Source organism: Amphiura filiformis, chromosome 3 (genome assembly GCF_039555335.1).
Source record: "Amphiura filiformis chromosome 3, Afil_fr2py, whole genome shotgun sequence".
NCBI classification, from domain to species: Eukaryota; Metazoa; Echinodermata; class Ophiuroidea; order Amphilepidida; family Amphiuridae; genus Amphiura; species Amphiura filiformis.
The window spans coordinates 40,367,664-40,390,365 of NC_092630.1; the positions used below are offsets into that span (position 1 = coordinate 40,367,664).

General features: G+C 36.8%; 1 protein-coding gene across 1 annotated transcript in view; it reads right to left on the bottom strand.

Moving 5' to 3' along the window:
- The window catches only part of LOC140148504 (constitutive coactivator of PPAR-gamma-like protein 1 homolog), a 78,876-nt gene that overhangs the window by 36,885 nt on the left and 19,289 nt on the right, over positions 1 to 22,702 (bottom strand). Inside the window, 1 exon segment of the mRNA XM_072170489.1 lies at positions 479 to 763. Within this exon segment, the coding sequence (XP_072026590.1) occupies positions 479 to 763 (285 nt within the window).

Genomic DNA, 22,702 nt, shown 5'->3' on the forward strand with positions numbered 1-22,702 from the left:
TTGTTTTATAACCAATGAAATAGATTGTTCTTTCCATAGCAACAATAAACAATCCAGTTCATTGGTCAGACCTCAGTCTCTCATCACTATTACTTTGTTTTACCTCGAGATTTGGTAGTGACCTAATCCTGCACAACATGTACGCACAGGTACGAGGGCAATTTGTTGACACTGACATCACTGCCAAACTTGAGTGAAACAAAGTATAACTAGTCCGGGATAACAAGTAGCCACTACAGTATAAATTCAGTCAAACCATCCATGGGGTAAGCGCCTCCTGCAACTCAATTCTTTATGAGATGGTATGAAATATTTATCTCATTTAGGTTGAATTTTGTTTTCCGAGTTTCTTTTGAGGTCGGTCAGCATAACCCTACCCCTGTCTTCTTCCTTACCTAGTAATGCAGCAAATATGACCATTCTCTCTGGGTTGAGATCTATTGCACAACCCTCCCCCTTTCCCCGTCTTCTTCCTTACCTAGTAATGCAGCAAATATGACCATTCTCTCTGGGTTGAGATCTATTGCTTTGGCAACCTCATCCATGTTATACTGTACAGACAATAGCTCCCCTTTCTTGGTAAGTTTCATTAAATGTGAGGAGAATAGTAAGGGTGGGTCAAAGATAGCAAACTCTGCCGACTGCGCCAGAATGCCGTGGCAACCATACTGTCGTAGGTACGCAATGGCCTCTCGAGCATGGTCCCGAAAGCTGCATATGGTGGTGATTCCGCATTGACGGAGAGCTAAACGAATACATGATTCTGTAAAGACAAAACAGAGGGAAACAATTAAGTTCAAGGAGTGTTGTTGATAAATCTTTGCGTTTTATTTATTGTTTTTCATAAATAAAAGAGTGCAAAAAACTTGTGCACATCATTAAATGCAAGTCATTTGATAGTTTTCACTAATGTGTCTCACCTCATTCACTGTTATGTTATTCTGAATTGAATGTCCAACTGGAATAATTTGATTATTTTTTAATAAAAACTGAAATTTTCTATCGTCTGACAAGGTGGACAACTAAACGGATTGCACATCATGCTATTCATATGCATCAACACACATTTTTGTAAGGAACATACATTTTTGCGATCAGTAAACTCTCGAAGTAGCAATAAAATTGAAAATGTCACCCAAATTATATTGTTGCTGTACATTATCCAGTTATCTGGTTTGTTAAGGGGGTACTACACCCCTGTCCAATTTTGCGCCTATTTTTGCAATTTTCTCAAAAATTATAGCACATTGGTGACAAGTAAGATATGTATATTATAGGGGCAAGGACTACAACTACTGTACTGAAAATACAGCAACACAAAGCAAGTAGTTATTGATTTATTGATCAAATATTGGTTTTCCCTCATTTTTGACTGTAACTCCACAACTGTTGGCTGTGCTGAAATAAAATTTCCAGTGCAGTAGTTGTAGTCCTCCCTATAATATACATATCTTTTGTCCCCAATGCGCCATAATTTTTGAGAAAAATGCAAAAATAGGCACAAAATTGGGCAGGGGTGTAGTACCCCCTTAAAATTGGCATAAATTAGGGCAATAGTAATTTTATAATGGAATGCCGACTTCTGGCTATATTTCCAGCCTGACCCACACCTTTTCAAATTAACCATTAGTAACCGGAACAACATCCACAGAACGTTATTTCTGTCGCCGAGCTATGTGCATTCACATGAAATGCCCCAATTTTACAAACCTGTAGAGATCATATTCTACATCTAGATTTGTAAAGCTGCGGCAAATTAAACTTTCACTCAGTGCATGCACTTCAATCACAGCCACGCTTTCTAGATAATAGATTGTAAGAACAGAAATACCAAGTGTCGATCAGTCCTTTGTTACACACAGCCCCTGGTTCACAACTATACTACAGAATCTGGTGTCACTTCTGTGACCCAGGTTTCTGAAATCTAACTCTACAGCGAGTACAAATTCAATAGTAATGTAAACCCCACATTCAATGTAAAAGAATTAAAGAAATGGTGCTAGCAAATACCCATCAAGACATGAACAAGGGTAGCAGATAATTTGAAACAAATTACTTCATCGATAATTGGAAACAAATTACTTACTGCAGTCTTACAGAGTGTGTTAAAGATACTTATGTCTGGTATTAAATGTATTGACAAATAGCTTCTTGTAATTATGTCTATTAAAGTGTTTAAATTTTCTTATGAAACTTGAAGCAATCGGTAGACTTGAGTAGTTTTAATACATTTCATAGTAGCCATATTATAGCTAGGCCTATTAGACATAATGCAACAGATAATTATGGTTTAGAATTGGCGATATTTGATGTTAATTGAAATAATTACAAAGTTTTGTCAAACAATAAAAGTTTATAGACTACATTGTATGTCAATGTTGTATTCAACTCTTTATTTCCTATTCATTAAACATAAATATGACGTGATGAAGTTACAAAAAATTGGCTGCACTTGAAAGTATATAAAATCAAATCTCAGCACACCAACTTTTTATTCTCTTTGTAGTTTTTGCCCTTTGCAAGTTGAACAAAAGATAGTACAACTACAATCTGTTGACTTCCCAGGATCATTACAAATCATTTGCCCAATTTTAAACTGCAATTGCACCATAGCTTTAGGCCAATCTTGGGTCAACATTAAATGTTCACTGGGACTATGTTGAGACAGGGAAGGGGGAGGTAGCTTGTTTACTTTAAAAAGTAATGTCAATTGTAGTAACTACTTTTTCATGAAAAAAATATGAATAATATCAAGTAAAAATAGCCCCAACACCGAAATGCAATACATGAATGGTACACAAAGGACAAAGCAGTTCTACTCCACTGTTTATTCCAACAAAGAGGAGTTAAAGATATATTTGATATCATTCTATTTCTTTGTCTCCAATTCGCTACTTGCACGGTTCCGCCATTATGCACTATGTGCGGGGAGAGCCTCGAACTGGCAGCATACATGAATGGGAATTGAACTAGTCATAACGTTTTGTGTAAGGTTACATAATTCTTCCTTTCATGTATGCTGCCAGTTCGAGGCTCTCCCACATAGTGCATAATGGCGAACCGTGCAAGTAGCTAATACTCCCACCAGACTGTGCAATTTGTTCCAAACACCAGAAGAAACAACCAGTTGAGCTTTGGCGTGGATTTGATGATAGAATGGTAGGACGAGGCCCTCATGTTGGCATTAGAATAAAACTTTCTAAATAAAGCATTAGTTCAGTTGTGAGCTTCTCTGTATGTTTGTGATGTCCTTGTGCATTGATTTGTCTCTCCCCCACCCCTTCTGTATGATTACAGAGCAAACAATTTTGCTTACCAGTGTAAAAAGAGAACAACTCTTTCAATATGCTTTCAAATTTAAATTTGATGAACACCATTTATCAAATGTTTTTCAGGAAATATTTTAATTTACAAATTTGATATATTTCAAAACTACCCCTTGAGCAGGTTCCTATAAATTCTGACCTGACGAAATATCAAATTCACACATCCACATGAATATTATTTGAGTACATTAATCCACATTCACATCTTGGTGTAGATTATTCATTCAGTAGCTCAAAACATTTTGTAAATTAAATCTAATACTGGAACTAAAATTTGCACTCACTTTGCTCATCTACTAAATAGTACAAAGACCTGTATACAGTCACCCTTCCTCGCAGCAGACCGACATTCTGTCATTATCTACCCATTCAAACTCAATCCCAGCTTAAATGTGTTCACATTAGGCCTACCTATTGAATTTCAACAGCGGAACCCCGATATCACATTCCCCGGAAACCCCCATAAAAGCTGCAGCATTTACCCACCCATTTATCCCTCCCTAATAACTAGGCTCAAGTGACCACACTGTGTAAAGTGATGTTTGAAAATTACCCTCCTTGTACAAAAGGATCTACACGTGCTCAAAACATTATTAACATGATCAGTCATTTCATGCCCTAGATAGTGGGCATTACAAGTCGAACTATAATATCACTATTAACCTTCTTAACATTATGTTACAAAAACCACAATGTTGTTCTTACTTGAGTTATTATTATCTCATGGGCTTCATTGTACCTAGGGGGAACATTGACTTGTTAGCAGCCGGTCCAACCAGAGATCAGCGAACAAAGGAGAGGAATACAAAAGTGCGGCACAATATCCCAATGCACAGCTGTTGCACTGCTAATGAACAAATTCAAGAGACTAGTCTTGGCTCAAGGCCATGTTTAATGTGTGTCAATGTCAATGCTGCAGATATTGATTGGAACTGACCATGTTTTTACATATAGCAGATTTAAAATGCAATTTGTTTCATGCAGTGAGCTTGCACTTTCTTCCTCTGCGCTGTCAATACATGCAGTAAGCTTCCTCGCTATATACCTTAGATATATGTAGGTATATTTACCTACATATTTTGATTGTATTTGTGGTATGGTATAAAACCAATATTGTTTTTAAAAAATAATTACTGTAGTCGACCTAATTAGCACCCCAGGTACTTAAGTCAGTTATTTTGGGCGCACTTATATAAACGATGAAATGACGGTCAAAATGGGTAATTTACAGACATTCAGGATACAGTGTATCTGAAGTCAAATTCAGTCATAAATCACAGGGAATAAATGGTAAATTTATTAAGACATTTGGCTAATTTTTTTTGTTCAGGCACATCCAATATAGATGCACTGTTGCCACACACTAATTTTTTTTTTTTTTTAGGAGCGCTAGGGGAGGGCGCTAATTAGGTCGATACTGTTGCATTAATTTTGTATGCTTATAAAATACACTCCGATGCAAAGAAACTATTATCTCACAAATTATATCACAGTATTCTCAAGCCATACATCAGTAGGGGGAGAAGGGGGTGTGTTTGAGTTTTGTATACAGGTTTATAAAATAACAAGTGATTTTGCCATTCTGGTGTCATGGAGTAGTCCTTATATTTTAATAGCAAGTTAAAATTTCAGTTTAATATTACATGCACAGCAATGATCTCTTACAAATTATCTAAAAAATCTGTTCCAAATTGAAATATAATATGTTCTTGAGGAAACTTTTATAGACTCTTACCCCTGTATGTTTCTAACTTTTTACACATCAAATCAATGTTTTGCATTCATAGAGTACATGCCTATTAAAACAAATCCAGGATACAACGGAACAAAAAAATGAAACAAAACCTGTTGTCCCCACACAAGCATAGCCCTATGAACACGTACATGTGTAGGTTAAATGACACCATGCTTCTCACACTGAAAAAATGTTTTGGATGTACATGCACGGTACTAAACATTGAATGGGAATCAGGTTGTCTGTTTTTCCTTGTCCTGGTGCTTATCTCTGCCAACAGAGAGAATCTCAAATTGAGTGTTGCGTAGGCGCACTTACTCACTGGCAATCGGCCAACACTAATTCACAGTAGAACGGCACGGTTTCAATGTAGTTACTATGTAAGAGATGGTAGATGGATGGCACGCAGTTCAAGTGCATCTATACATAAAATACTGTCCATCCTGATGTTTGGCAAAATGCGTTTTATGGAATATACTGCTGACGATACAGCACAATACATCTAGGCAGCTGTCAGGGATCCTATTGACTATCTTTTATATTGCAGTATAATCTTCCGGCCTCATACAGCTGGGTTCTGTCATTCGCAGCAATGAAAATATCCTTCCTACAAAATTCTCATTGTGTTTATAACTCTTGCAGCTCTATCCAGTAATGGTTACATTGGATGAATCTGCTTCTTGCTTTGGGGAGATTTCTGGGAAGTCCATTCGCATATAATGGGGCCAGATTGCAATACTGGTAGCCTAAAATGTGTCATCAAATTGATTGGAGGTGTTGTAATACTGTGGTTGTATTAGGTCAATGACCTACAATACATGTATGAATAAAAATAAACAGGAGAAAAGAACAATACTTTCACAAATTGCACAGCTATTTAACGTTGAGCATACAAATTTGAAATCAGTACAAATTCATATGATCAATGGTAAGAAGAGTGATTGATTATATTCATAGTTATGTATTTTTACTGCTTAATTTAGACCTGTCAGTAGACATGATTGAAGCTAGACTACTTTTCAGTCCCTTTTTTAATTATAACCCTTCCACAAACACAACACATCCCCAATTGACTATGCCCACCTCTCCCCTGGAAAATTATCTGGGCATCACAGAATTTGGAGAGGTTCTTGTTCTGCATGTACATGTATGTTTTCATTGTTTAGGACTTCATATCAGAATATGAATATCAAAATGGGGCTAGAGCAGCCTTGATTGAAGCTGTTAAGTTGCGCATATCTAGGTTTTTACACCTCTCAGATGAAAAGGCATGCACTTACTGATAAATATGTATCTCATCTAAACATACCAGACAGTCAGACACACTATGTTTATGACATATCCTCATACCCATGGAAACTTCCACCCCTATGCACACACTACTACGCTCACATAAAACAAGAGCATATCAGGGGTCAGATCATCTCAGATGTCAAGGGGAAGGGAAAATATTAAAATTGACATTGGGACGATGGACACAATGGAGGATGGGTTAGATTTCATAAACCTACTAAAACCATAAATTGATCAATTCTCAATGCCCTCTACCGACCCTACAGTAGGCCATATACTTAAATGCACAACTCCAAAGGGGGAAAATGGCAAAGTCATTCCGCTTTTTCTGTACGAATTGAGGGAAAATGGGCAATATTATTAACAATTTGGTCATAATCAAGATGAATTTCTGTGTTAAACTGTCTCCATCCAGGGGAGCTTTTTTAATCTCTCTCCTTGAGCATGTTGAGTGCTACAGGAGAGCACTACAGGAGAGCACTACAATAGACTAGCACTAGGAGAGCATTTTTACTGTACCGTATATGTGGTTATTATTGTTACACCAAAGGTAGGTGAGCAATAAAAAGCTCTCATCTTTATTTGAGGGGAGTGATGGGGAGCAATCGCTCTAGCTCTCCTCAAGCGGCAAAGCCTGCTCCATAATGGTTTGCTTGGTCAAATGCAAATTTTAATTTGTACACTAATAAAATTATTGCCTAAACACACTATCAACATTATAACTTAAAACAGGCTCTCCGCAAATTTTCAATTATCCAGCTTTTAAGTCCAAAGTGAATTTTGGCCACAAACAGGTCCAAAAGCAGCAACCTTCTTATCAAAAATTCACTTCAATTGTGGCTAAAAAGCTATATTGAACCTTATAAGAAATCAAGTTTCCAACTATGGAAAATATATCAGTTGCAAAAGGATGTTCTAGAAAAATTCAGATTTTTTAAGAAATGGAGATTGTAAAATAACCTGACTTGGTGAAATATTTTTCACAAGACATTTTTTTATTTTTTATCTCTTATAAAAACCGCAATGCGTAAAACGTTACAAATGCACTGCTTTCTACAGGAAACAAATTTGTTTCTTCTTTACTTTTTTTCACACAAGAAATCATTTCTACAAAATCACAAGACATCCACTAAGGTTAAATTAAGTGTACGAGTTAACTTAAAATGGGCAGCAATTTGTTCCAATGATGGAAAAAGGATGAGTGACCCAAATAATACACTACATAGCACCCCTGAACAAGTTCTTACACGCAGCACCTATGCTACCTATTCTAATCTGCGTGTACACCACCACAGTGGGCCTGCGGCAGCAAATATTTTGCCAAAAACACACACACATATATACATACATGCACACACACAACCAACACGAACCCTTGGGATCAACCTGCCTAGATGTCACTCCACATGAAACCCACGATTGCTTAATATTTGGCTACAAAAAAGTGTTTGGTTTCCATGGTAACTGAACCAATTTATGAGTCACAGTGAGTATAGCTGAAAATGAGGAAAAGATGACTGTGTATAGTTCATACTGACACTTGGAAATATCCGTTATTTTTCTGCTTTTTGCACTCAATTCCATTATGATACGCTGACGCAATCCATTCCTTTTGATTGGGCTATTCTTTCATCTTGGGTAGATTTCAAACCACAAGGGACACTAAAGTAGCCTGTACTCTTTCACTGTATCATCCCGATATTCCATGGTTATGATTTGGGCCCAGTGATATGCTGTCAGGTTTATCCAATATGCTATATAAAGCACAGCACACAAAAACACTTCACTCATGACATCAACCCTGGCTACCTCGCTTAATATTGGAGTGTGTCCAAAATGTCATCTTTCCTTCACGTAATTTATCAAACCTAAATCTCTATTTTGCAGATGACATTTACATAATAATACACTAAATCATACAGATATGAACAGTTTGTGATGAGTTATGAGTCAGATACATGTATTTATAGATTAGAAAACAAGCTTGTGTTAAGTTCCAGTCCACTGTGATACCATAGAGTCTTGTAGTCGCCATCAGTGCATTGACATTTCAGGAATTGTTTTAACATGTCATTGTGACGCGCAAATTGAATAGCAATTTTAAAAAAATTGCTCTCCACCATACATGCAGAAAACATTACGTACAAATATTCACTCGACATCGCCAAAACACTTCCTGGATGAACAAATAAATACATAAATAAAAGCCTGACCTCCCCTGTATCAACACGTCTCCTAAGTCGCCCTTCCTTTACGAAGCATAGCAATATTACAATGCGAAAACATCTTGAGCCAACTCAATGTATAGAGTAGAGCGCAGACAGCACGAGTTGCTTATGTGTCAATGACTTAGCGGATATTCCACCCAACGTCACAAGAAAACCCATAGATCTAGTCAACATGCCAATACCTCATATTATTCTACTGTACACACACGCTTACATCAAAACGTATTTTACACATACTGGCAATGCGATTGTATCATTACGATTCAAGCCAGTTCTCAGTCAAATACACTGTGATCCCCCTTCCCCTAGTCTAATGGGACATTTGTCCACGTAAGTACGTAATAACAACGTTAAATATTTGACAGTAGTAGCCAGCCGGCTACAAATACAAATTGCAATGACACTTCTAAACGAGTTCATAATCTACAACAGCAGTTTATAGCACACGAAAGCACATTCCAGTACACGCAGCACTGCCCGCACACAAGCCGTATTCCGCCATCTGTCGCCCATAATAGCTCTCTCCTCCTGACCACAACATCCCCTGCCGGTCATCACACTATGCAGTTCCCATCATAACATGACACTTGGGCAATTCACAAAAGCCCAGTGGCACGTGTACCTTAATCCGTGGGACGACCAGTCAATGTAATCGACAATCCTCAGGATCAATTGACACACACAGCTACGTAAATTGTGACTCGCAGCATTATCAGCCCGTCTGTCCAACAAAAAAACATTCTCTATGAACATTGTTACTACTGTCCGTGTGGCTAGCGTAGCGTCTGCCCTCTGGCGTGGCTGGTCAGTGATTCTTCCGTATTTCATTGTTGTGTGCGGACGGACTTGGTGTGACTGATCAGTGATATACGAAACTGCACTGGGAAATCATCTCATGAATTAACAAGTTCTGTGCCTCGCTGACCACTAAGACCGTAAAGCTGTCGACAGATAAAACGACTTGCTGCGAAATGACAAACCTAGTAGCTGGATGATGCTTCAGATTTCACAAACATTTAAATTGTAAATGCCGTTTTTCCCACTGTGACCGATACGGTCAGGGCATGTTTGAATTTCTTTTGCTACGTGATTTGAACACTTAAATTGAAACAGTGCTTATATAATAATGTTCATTTCATTCTGCTATGTCCAAATTGGTTACGAAGGTTTGACGGAATAGATAACACCTCAAGCCAGTTAGCACATCGTGCGAATAAAAGATGGTGTTAATTGTCCTTTATCAACATAGCATGCATAAAACCACACGTTTCCGTGCTTCACTGACCATCCGATCACAACTCTGCTTCAAGTAGTATCGGATATCACTTTAAATTCAACAACTCCGCATTAATCAATGTACTTTGACAGTCAATAGTATTCTTTCGTATCGAGCGTTTATATTATAGTCAAACAACATCAGTCCCTTGGCTAAATTGACCTGTGGTGCAATGCATTCTTCATTCACAAATTCCGTCATTTATTTGGTTAAATCGCCTGTTGGTTTCTTTTTGTTTTTCAAAATGGATGAAACTGCTGAGAGGATGCCATTACATTTTATCTTTCTTTTTTTACTATTTCACTAAAATTAATGGGAAAAAGATTATATTTGATTATAATGGCTTTGTAAAATGGAAAAATTGCTGAATAGAAATTAAGGTTACAATCAGGCCTGTAGCCTGGGGGAGCAGTGGGGGTAAAGCACCCCACCATAAATTTGCAAAAGGTCTGTTTTGTCTGTAAAAAATGAGCAAAATTGGACCAAAAATTTGATAAATATACCCCAAATCATGAATTTTCTGTTAAAAAAAGTAGGATCCAAAAATCAATTGCAGATGGGATAAATGCCTACTTTTGGTCAGAATGAAGATTTCTTTTGCAAAGGTCTACAAAAATATTCTTCTGTATTGGGAAAGAAATTGGATCTGATAGCATTGAGATTCAGTGATGTCAGGTAACTCGGGTACAATTGCCAATACCTGTTGTATCAAAATTATTGTTCTCCACCTGGGTTTTTGTTTTGGTATTTTTGAAAAGCCTGCCTCTTCCATACACAACATTGGATCCACATGAGATGACCAGACTATTCTTTTTCTGTATAGTGGGATATTTTTGCTGGGTTAATTTTTTTGCGATTTTATCAATTCTGGACAGTTTAGTGGGTGTTTAATTTGCATTTCCAAATATATTCACATTAAGTACAGTCGCATGTGTAAAATTATTTTCATGGGGTTAAAAATTTGTGGCTGCCCGTTCGACCATGAAAAGTGCAAAAATTAACCCCACATGAAAATTGCTTGTAGTGCAGGGTGATATATATTCATACAATTGTTTTAACCTATTGCTATGGTAGTTAATCCTGTTACATCATCACTTCTACGGCGAATACATGGAGAAAACAGACCTCAGCAATCTTTTTAAGAAAGTGTTTTTTTGGGTTTGAGAGCAAAGAAAATGGGTTTTTTTTGGGGGGGGTTGTAACTTTAAAATCATCCTGCTGACCTGCTCCCAACAGGATTTGCTATTTAGGTCCATGGGGTTGAATTTTTTTGTTGTAATGAATTCTTTCTAGAGATGGCATATGTGCCACTGAAATGTTTACTGTGTTCCAACTTCAAAACAATCTACTTGTATTATTATAATAAATACACAAAATTCAAGTTACATTGAAATTACCATATTAATAATTTTATCTTCTCTTCCAATCAAACATTATATTTGTAATTGTATGCATATATATGCATACTCAAGGTGTACACTCACTGCGAGTACATTACTTCGTGCAGAAGTATAGTATTGGAAGGCGACAGGCTAGTCACTACATGTAGCGCACCTTTTTTGCGTAGGCCTTAGATAAAAAAGATGTACGGTACCTGTGTGTGTGCTTGTCGCACAGATCATACTGTACTTGTATGATATATTTTGATTTTACCCTATGAAATTCCTCTCATAAAAATGGTTGAATTAAATTTTATGACATTTTTTAAAGTATGTTCTAAATTGGAAGTCGGGTTTTGGTAAGAGTTTACTTTTTGAGAAACCAACGCAAAGTACGGATATTCCATCTTTTAAAGAATCTTCTCACGTCAAAAGATATCCCTGAAATATTTACGGTATTGCAAATACAATGTATGCGCGGATGCGTTTTGATTTTATAAATGATGAACTACAGTGAAAATGACTAAATGAACATAACAACAAAATGGCAAATAAATGAACATGTGGGTAACAATTTTAAAACCAATAAACAACATCAGATTTCAACCTACATGGACAAAATGTGTGATCAATCAAACCAATAAAATAACAGATATCAGGAGCCAACATACCAACCTGGTCATGTATCATAACCAGGAGTTTGATTCACTTCCCTCCACACAAACAGTCTGCCAGTTATATGTTACATCCAAAATGCTCTGGTCATTCATTTGCCATTCTGACTGTAGTAGTAGGCAACTGTGGTAGTAGGAGTTAGTAATGAGTCAACTAGTCATATCTATTTGACATCAGTAAGCACTGATGATGTACCTACAATACATCTACATTTAAATGAAACACTTAATATTAACAATCTTTTAAAAATGTACCTGGCTCGATGATTTTGGAATTTTGGACCAGGACCTATGACCATCAAATTTCTGTGGTCAAGTGAAACTTGAAAACCTTCATACACACATGTTATCAAGTAAAACCCACTTATTTTCAGGGCCGGGAAGTTTTGCCAAATTTCTCCAAAGGCAGCAACATTCCCTGCAAAATATGTATTTTACCTTCATCTGACCAGCGGAGGTCATCAGATGAAAGAGTTTCCTGCTAGGCTGCTACCACCAAACCCAACATCAGTCTGCATTGAAGACCAGTGGGTGCTGAAGTGCATTGAGCCACCTCAACAATGTAAAGTTGTGAGAATTTTTTTTTTGCCTTTGTCTTCTCAAAAAGAATTTATTTGAGACAGCAGAATTTCCTAAGGATCCTGAGCACGTTTTCTGACCTGTTTCACCACAGTAATTCCTGCTGGATTTTCTAAAATGAACACAGAAGCCCAAAATCAGACCAATTCAAAAGTATTTCTAAGTCTTGTCACTAAACAGTATACATTGCAGGGGCACATTGCTCCAGACTGAAGAGACAGATTGGGCGATTTAAAATAATCCATATTATCCAAGGGCCCAAGAGGGCATGTCCTGAACTGCAATCGTTGTCTGAGCACGTTTTTTGCTGACCTGTTTTACTGCAGTAATTCCCTGCTGGATTTTACTAAAATGAACACAGATGCCCAAAAAATCAGACCAATTGAAAAAATGGTTTTTTATTTTATGCAAGTCATCAGATCTGGAGGATATGTTCTCAATACAGTATACAAATGACATTGCAGGGGTTACATTGCTCCTTTTATGAGACTGAAGAGACAGATGGGGTTGATTTAAAAATACTGAAATTCCTATATTATCCAAAAATGGGCCCAAGAGGGCATGTCCTGAACTGCAATTTTGGTAACAAAAGTCTTGGTGCGAGCCCATGGAAATCTCAATCTAAGCACTTGTCTAGTGCCAGTGTTTTAATTGTACTGTATTGAGCCCTATATTTCATCAAAATGGCATAAAATTGCAACATTGAAATATAAACAAAATGGCATAATTGCTGCTAAAGATAAATAACGGTTTAAACCTTCCACATCCATGTTTGAATTTTTTACTGAATAATTTATAATTATATGCGTGCAAGAGCTTTTTTCCTTGCTTGTTAGAAATTAATGCTTGGACCTACATGTATTTATCAAATTTCTAACATGCGAAGAAAAAAAGCCCTTGGATGCAAGCAAAAATTCAAACATATTCATGAGTGAAAAAAAGCTTTTGCACTCAAGGAACTTAAATTGGAATTTTTGCAAGTATTTCCAAAATTTTCCAAAAAAGCCCATGATTTTTTTTACATCGGTGGTTTATTTGATTCCTTTCCACTTTTTGTAATACCGATTATACCTACAGCCTACAGGTAACACTGTTCAGTGCATCCATTATTTTATAAAATGTTTCCAATCTTTGTAACATAGAATTTCAACCTGAAATTCAGGCTAGTGGCCTTCACAACACATCCATGTCCAACTACATTTAAAAATATAATACTGTAACGATACCTCTCAATCTTAAGTGATAAGGAAATTGATCTTCCTGATGTTTTGAATGTTTTCCTTCTTGACCATTCAAATCCAATTATCCTCCGTTCACGGATATATGACCATCGGTAAGCCAATACCAGCTACGTCCTCCCTTGAAAGTACGGCCAGTCGATTTCCACTGACCATTCGCTCAACATCCAGACCGAGACATATAGAGTGACACACTTATCTCGCTGGACAGTAATTTGGAGAGCACATTTTCCTCAGCGACTCCTTACTTTAGCCAATTGTTTACTTCTTGTATTTATTGACTTAATGACCCACAATGGTATACTTGAAAAGAGTGTAATGCTTTCACTTCAAAAAGGGACAACAATTTTTCCAAGATTGAATTTCATTACTGCTTTTAGAGCATTCTCAAGTTCTTTTCCTTGTTTTCAATACATCTATGGGATTTTAAATTTTCTTGGTCATTGATGGACAGAGTGGAGATCGCATACACATTTTGGGCCCATCACAGGTTATAGTAAATGGAATTTTACAAAAATGAATCTTCTCTTGAGCTCTTGAGCTGTAGATGACAGCTTTCAAATTATTAGGGGAACAAACCAAAAGTTCAATGACATCCTATAATTCCAAAATTATAGGTTAATGATCGCGTATTACTTGTTGGAAGATAAATTAGACGCATTAACATCAGCACAAGTGCATTATTTTGTCCAATTTCTTGAGCGACAAGTAATACGCATTCAAAACCTATTTCATACACAAGAAGAAAAAAAATAATTTTGCTGTATTTATCACAAAATTATCACTGAAAATATTGGAAAATACGAACCAAATATAAATGCATCAACTCGCCCAACAAAATGAATCAAGCCTACGCAACGTGAACGTGTGCGAAAGCACTGCGCGGAGTGCACATTATACACAAATCAATCAATGCATGGTTTGGATTTTTGCTTGCTCTGATTGTTTCTTGCTATCCAAGAGTGTATGAATACACTCCCATCTTCACCAATAAAATATCTAACTTACTGTTTGTGGTACTATCAACACAATTTCTACCTGGTGGAAAAGTTAAGTTATTTGGTTCCAAGAATAAAACTCTTTAGCCCATTTTGGATGTCAAAAGAAATACAAAGCCCAAACCAAACATTTAAGCTCAATCATAAACCATCTCTGGTACCATCCCTCCAATATCTCCAGAGGGGTTTCACGCTTATGACAGAGATCAATCAACATATTGTAAGGGGGTACAGTAGCGGATGTACAATGCAGTAGCAATTCAGTGTCTCAAAGTGTTTTACACCGCATTTTTACCATCATGAAAGATGTTGCAATCAACCCTAACCCTTACCAAATCCAAAATCTAAAATGATGATGACAACTGAATAGGTTCTTTTTGCTGTTTTACAAATTCAAAACAAATTACAAATCAAAGTCACAAAATACCTTTTTAAATAAAACCTAAAATACAAACTGGACACAAAATGAAATTAATATTCAAGTTTGTTTTCATTATTGACATTACTCCAGCTATATCATTACATCAAAAGCAAATGAAATAATGTCAGCAAAAACATCCATTAGCTATGCACTGATTTTGGAAACACAATGCCAGGAACTAATTTTTACCCTTGCATGTAACCATGGAAACATTTAATATGTAAACACATTGATCCAAAATGAGGAAATGAGAATGTTACAGAATGAAACCTCCAACAATAATTAAATTTCTGGAGAAAAAAAAAAAATGCTAGGTAATATAACGTTGGGCAACACTTTCATGCTTAGTGAAACTGATCTCCTTTCTCGCCATCCTTGACATTTCATCCGGCCATCTTGATTACATTTTTTAATTTCTTTAAGTTTATTTTCTTGAATTGGCCACCGACTAGCCATCAATGTTCCCTTTGCATACTGGTAAGTCAATATTAAGTAATCAGTAATTAAGGAGCCAGACTATTTGCCAAAATTCCTCCTCCTACGACATGTTTTATTTTCTTAAAATTTATAGTTATCTTTTGATTCGTTGATGCTGCCAAGTCTCAATTATTTTGTAGTGGCCATTTGCGGTAGATATCATCAATCCCTATACCAACAAAATGTGAGCTGCTCACCAAATTATTCACCTTGTGATTATGAAGACACACCATCCTCATTTCAACTTGATGTATTATCGGTATCACCATAACAATTCCATCTTTCATCCCACGGTCCAGTCAGGCCATTGATTGAATGGTCAGCGACAACGTAGAATGTGCGTAGTAAAAAAAAATGTGTTGAATGTTTTGCCAGACAGAGAGCATGATCACAGATCACACGTGTCAACACTGGAGGCAAACAAATGCGGGGTGGTTAACATTGTAATATGTCTCAATAGGAAATCCCCACGTAGGTAATGCAGCATGTGTACGTAAGGTAGGACGAGTCACTCGGGCCATTGATCGGATGGTCAGTACAAAGGGAACACCTTGCGCGGCGCTGCATTTTGTATGTAACTACATGTATACATACCTGTGCAAACCAGAAATAGTACAGTAGCTTCAACCTATGAATGTATGTATGATACAAGAGTCTGGCTGGCCCTAAGGAAAATGAGATGGATGATGGGCTCTCTGTCCTGTGATCTGGTACCTGACCTTTACTGAATTTAATAATAGCATTATTTCATTTCAGTTATGTATGTTAAATACCTTGAGAAGTTAAAGACACCTAAAGACACATCAATCCTTGGAAATCATAAGAGAGAAAACCAATTGCTGCTTAACCCTAACCCGCTGAATACTACAAAATACTACTTGATATATTGTTAGTGCATCATCCCACGTGGTGTGATGTTTAAGTGATATATAGGCACGGTTTCGCTAATTATCTTATAGGGGTCTCTCAATCCCACCCAGCAAACAACTTTCCTTCTTTTCTCTCGTTATTCTTTCCTTCTTTCCCTTCCGTCGCCAAAAGCCCTTAGGGGTTAGGGTTAAGAAGTTTTGATCTCAAGTTTATCTTCTTATATCTCTATGCTTTCAGTACGAGATGCGATCTTCTTACATTTTGCTGCCACTGTGGAAATTCATGGGACTAAAGATCAATTCAATGAATATATTCTGATTACTAATTACATAATTTGACCATTGATGATGAGCACATTATTTGAGTTATTGGGAAACTGTTAAAGAATAGGAACATTACCCCAAGAATGGGTTTAGGGCAAGGTTTTAGAATTATGTTAGTTTACAGCTACGGGATATATGGTCAGAATTAAGATTTTGTTGTATTTGTTGTTGAGACTTAAATTCTGTCAAGTAATTTGGCAACAAGACGTTTTTCTGCCCTACACGATATGTAGGTTGTTGAGCATGTCTTAATAGGAGATTAAGATTAGGACAAGGCTTAAGGGTTAAGGGTTAGGTTTAGGATCAGTATTGTAGCAGATTTCAGGTCAAATTAAGCACAGATCCTGGACTATTGACTTGAGACTAGTGTTGAAATATTCAGGTTAGGGTTACAATAAGTGGCGTCGCGTCATAAGGGCACATGGAGGGCACGTGCCCCACCAATTTCAAAATATAAAGTATCCCATAAAATTGCTGGTGTCTGCCCCCCCCATCAGGCCTGGTGCCCCCCATAGGATAGCTCGCATTACCCCACTGTTAAGGACAGTCTCCAGGTATGGGTGTTGTCATTGTGGATGAACTTCACAAATTGCATCCCCATTACCTCTGCAAACTTGACCAACCCAAATATGATGGATTACGTTCAAGCATAAACTTTCACTGGGTTCCTTGAGCTTGCAACCAATTTGTTTATTTACGCTTCTGTTGACCCATCTTGGCATAAAATGATATTTGTATCACCTGTACACAGGCATCTTCCTAGCTCACATTTTCAGTAACACCCGGCGTTGAAGCGTTTTGTAGTCAGCAGTTTTAAACTTTAAATTGAAATCAGTTCCTGATTTCTTTTGTTCATATCACAAACACATTTGACATTTCAACTGGACTAATTTATAGTTATTGTCATATTCATTCACTCACATAATCAATGCAGTGCATTTTTATACACTTTCAATCAAATCCATAAAATTGATAGGCAAAGGTTATGTTTCCTCTCCACAATTCAGTCCAAATTAGATCTAAATATTTGATGTGATCAAGTATGTTTTATAAGAGCTGCTTTCTTGGCCAAATGCTAGATTTTCTCCTTGCATTGAGTACGACTACATAATGAAGAATAGAATTAATTCAGCATGAATTGTGAAATAGTCATCATGTTACTTAATAGGAAATGTTTTGTGGCACATGTTGTATAATATTTTCATTTCATTCAACAGTGGGCCTAGAATTTCCTCTTCATGATTCTTATTAGATTTAATGAAATTTGCTCTAGAGGGGCTGTTTCATCATGCAAGAGAAATTATTAACCATAAAACTAAATAAGAGTTCTGTCAAATGGTGTGAGATTCAGTCTTGCAAACAACTTTTTGTTGATTCTTGCAAATTAAAAAATTGTGTTAACATTTGAAACTATTCACGATTACAGCTTTATAAACTCTGCTGGCCGAATTATAAACCTGATTGGGGGTTCAGTCTTGAAAGGGGGCAGGAAGGATCGGATATGATATCGCCATATTTGACGTCCGCCATTGGATTTTAACACATAATCATGAAATCTTCAAACAATTTTGTGTTGCTGAAGTAAAATTATGTTATTCGAAAACTGCTGGGATTCGACAAAGTACTCCACTGTTTTTAAAGCATGTTGTTTTTCATTTTGTGACTGCTAATCGTCTAACGGATTTCCTCAATTAAACGCCCCCGATATGATATTCTGTAGACCAATACAGTGATTTTGACATTTTCGTTTGTAGTACATGGTAATTAATACAAAAACCTCTCCATCTAGAATCGTTTCTGTGATGAAATTGATTTGAAAATAAGCCATTTCACTCATTTCCTGTGGTTATTCTACATTTGTATGTCCTGACACTTAGCATCACTACAACTGCATCACTGTTAGGTGGCTGGCTCAACCAATCTCTCATTGACCACTTAGCACTTTTCAATTCCAAAAAAACTAATGCTTTCAACCCCGCTGCTTCTAAAGCGTACTTAATGTTCCAGTCAAAGAAGACTTGGAGCCAGAGTTCAGTGGACATTACTTCTAGTATTTAATGACCGCCGCAGGCTACATCGGCCGTCGTTCATCACTTTGCTACACTTAGTATCATCTTGTAAAGCCTGTTCTTATGAGCTATGTGCTAGCTTTGCATTTTTGCAAATCTTGTAAAATTAAAATATCCAATGGATTCACTCAAGACATGAATCCATTGGGCAGCATGTTGGCACGTCCACTCCCACAATCCAATTAATGGACACAAATGGAAAATAATTTTATGGTTAAGAAAAAATCATGTCAAGTATTATTTAGTGGCAATATTTCACAATGGAAGCTCTGCTTAATACTTTATCAATATGCTATTGGTTGCAAGATTCACTTTTCTAATTTCAAGTTATTCTTACAGTTACTTTGTTTAAATTGCATTCATTTCAAATTCCTATAATATGCTGATTATTGAATGATTCAATGTACCCACTAGCATTTTCACACAATTATTTTCACAAAGTATTACTGTATTTTAATCCGAGTATGGGGAGCCCGATCACTATCCCTGTTCCATTGCACATGAAACAGGGCCCAATGGAAGATGTGTCTCTATTAAATATTGAATTGATTACAAGTGGACAGATATTTTAATCCATTTACCTTTCAAAACGTATTTAGCCACTTGCAAACTACTCAGTCCAAGTATTAAAACAAGAGCTGCTTAATCCCGAGAACATTGTGGGTGGAGTGCCCCAAAATAATCTACAATCCATGCGGTTGTAACAATATCTTCAAGTTTTTTGAACCATCAACAGGGCTCAAAATAAGGAGGGCCCAAGGGCCCTTTTTTAAATCAGTGAGGGCCATAAAAGACACATCCATAAAATTTGGCCTGCAAAATTTGTGGCAATTTTTCTCCCTTTTTTGTGGGGTTCATAGGTTAAAACCAATGGCCCAAATTCGGGCCCACAAAAATTTGTGAGGGCCCTCAAACATTAAAGATCAAGGGCCCAAATGGCCCTCAGAAATTCAGGCTTATTTTGAGGCCTGACCATCAACATTTAGGATAGCATCAAATATTATCTTGTCCTAAACTCCCTTACCTTAAACGTGTACAAGCACAAGAGTCATCTTAGCTCACCTCTATAAAACTTCAAAACAATGGGAATTCAAAGTATATACTGGGATATCATTGAATTTTTAGGTTGTGGCATGTTCATTTTGGGACACCCTGTAGATTTTAAATCAGTTCATTTTGGGACACCCTGTAGATTTTAAATCAGTGGTCTCATAGTGCCCGTGGCCACTTTGACCTGTAACTTGTTGTGATGGACATCTTTAGTTAACCATGAACTTGAGATGGCACACATTCTTTAATAATATAGGTGGTATGCACAGGTTACAGTTCTTTTAGTTCAGGTCTCCTCTGATAGGTGTCACATGTTCAATTGATGCTGCTACAGGGTGCGATTGTAAATTCACTCAAAATTGCCTGGGTGAAAAAATCAATGTTAGTGCAAAACTTCCTGAGTGAACAAACCACCACTTCAGGTCTTTGGCTGGTCGGTGCCTTTATTTTCCGGCTCTTTCCATCCACGGCAGCCCCCTGAGAGCGAGATGCTATCCGCAGGCATTTGGCTATCTCAAAAGCTCTTCTTGTTTGCCAAGTGAACCTGAATGATTGAATCCAATCCCCACTTTGCCATTTCTCACCTCATCACCAATTTGCTCCTTTCCTCACTTCAAAATTGAGATTAATGAACATTTTCTTACATGGCTAGAATGCCATCACACCATGAAATGGAGGAAAGCAATCAACTACGTAATGCAAATACTACGCAGTTCATTGATAGAGAATCATCTCAATTCCATTGCATGCACAGCAATGGACACCAATTACACAAGGTATATTTTCATTTCATTTGGTTTAAATTTGAGATATTGATGTCAGTATGGAGTACTTACTTTTCGAATGTTTCCATTTATTTGGATGAGATTATAATCTTATTTTGTTCTGGTTTTTCTGCGGCATTTTCAAACACGCTGAGCCGCAAAAATTTACAATTCAGCTCCTAATTTGGAGGCGAACCTACTTAATTTCCTTAATTATCTCAATTCACCTGTTCTGCATTTCACACACCAAGATCAAGTTCAATTCACACGTACCGTGAATGTATAACACTTAAACTCGCCTACTGGATCAATGATCAAATGCAATTTAACAATCCTGATGAATGTTAAAGTTGAGGTCTTTTACCATTGAAAGTACACTGACATTTCAACCAATTTTTTTGCCAGTTTTAGATGTCCTACATCATCAATTTGTCAATGTTCTCAGGCATAGTTTGGGTGGAACTAATTCAGACTCTGTTAGTACATTTATTGTATGTAGATTGTAGAGTATTTTATTTTTAAAACCAGATTTTTTCCCAGAAATTTGATTAAAAACCTGATGTGTCCATGGATACAAAGTGATACGATCATTTCTTCCCTTATAAGGCCAATTTTCTTTAAATTAGCATCAGAGGCTTGTACAATCAAATACAATCATTTTTTTAATTGATACACAACCCTCTTATTAGTATTAGTTATTTTAAAATAAAATCTGTTCATATGGCATTTGCTGCAAAAATTGAATAAAAAAGTTATGACACAAAACGTTTTGGTAATTTCAAGAATTCGCAGCCACCAAATATCGATTGTGTACTAAAATGTCAGTTTATGCTAGAATTGTAATCATTTCAAGATGGGCTTATGATTTGTTAAAATGAGTTCATATCAAGCTTATCTAGGGCTACCATTTGCAAGAGTCAACTCTGCAGTATGACAAGCAAGAGAGGTGTGCTCATGACACGTAGGTCCTGCGAGAAACGTGCAGCAAGGTAAACCCACACCTTCCCCGCATGCAATTCGGCATGCACAGGCTTGTCCTGAAAGCACGCTAACGTGCCCCTCTGCCCCTTGTTAAGTCATCACATAATGACAAGAATGGCACAGGAGCAAACTTGTCACCAATTTTTGCCCAAAAACACTAAAAACACAAGAAAAAAATTGGCCAGAACATGCCTGGGCATGCGTTTGCGAACGAGACAGAATTGTGGGGAAAAAAAGGAGGAAAGTTTAAATCTTGGCTGGTGAATTCCTTGTGGATAAGGATAGGTGATGGCACCACATGATGAATGAATCAAGTCAATGAGGAGCCGGTGTACAGGTAACCTGGTTTTTTACCTGGCATGTACCATGCACAGCATAAATTGCCTTTTGCTTAATGACAACGACAAATTTACTCTACCTGTTATAGATTCACACTCACTGCCAATGCCCACGATTGAGTTGTTCCTTGTAACATTAATCAGTGATACATTAGGGAAGCTATATGCCATTAATGGATGGTATTGTTAAAATAACAATGACGAAAAGCTATTTCAATTTAATATATTAAAAATAACTTAGTTGTGGTAATAATACAGGATGTGGAATTTTTCCATTAAATGAAGCAGAATTAATAAATTGTGTTTTAAATTCCCAAGAAATGATGCATTTACAATTTTTACATCATATCAGGACAGTAGAATAACACTTGTGACAAACTTTATACTATACAATATTACAAGTGTGACAGTGTATTTTCTGGTTACTGAGTCACACTGCAAGATCCGTGCTTGGATACAAGCCAATGGCCTATTTTGGCCAGGGTCACATGTCAGATGTTATCTTTTAATGTTTATGTGTGACTTTGTTCTTTCTGTAATCTAGATATACATCCTTTTCCCCCCACTACAATATTGAATCATTTTGAAGTAACAGGCATAAGATATATCTAAAGCAACAGAACCAGTGAACTATCATTACAGTCCAGGGCTCAAAATAATCAATTTCAAGCAGGCCATTGCCT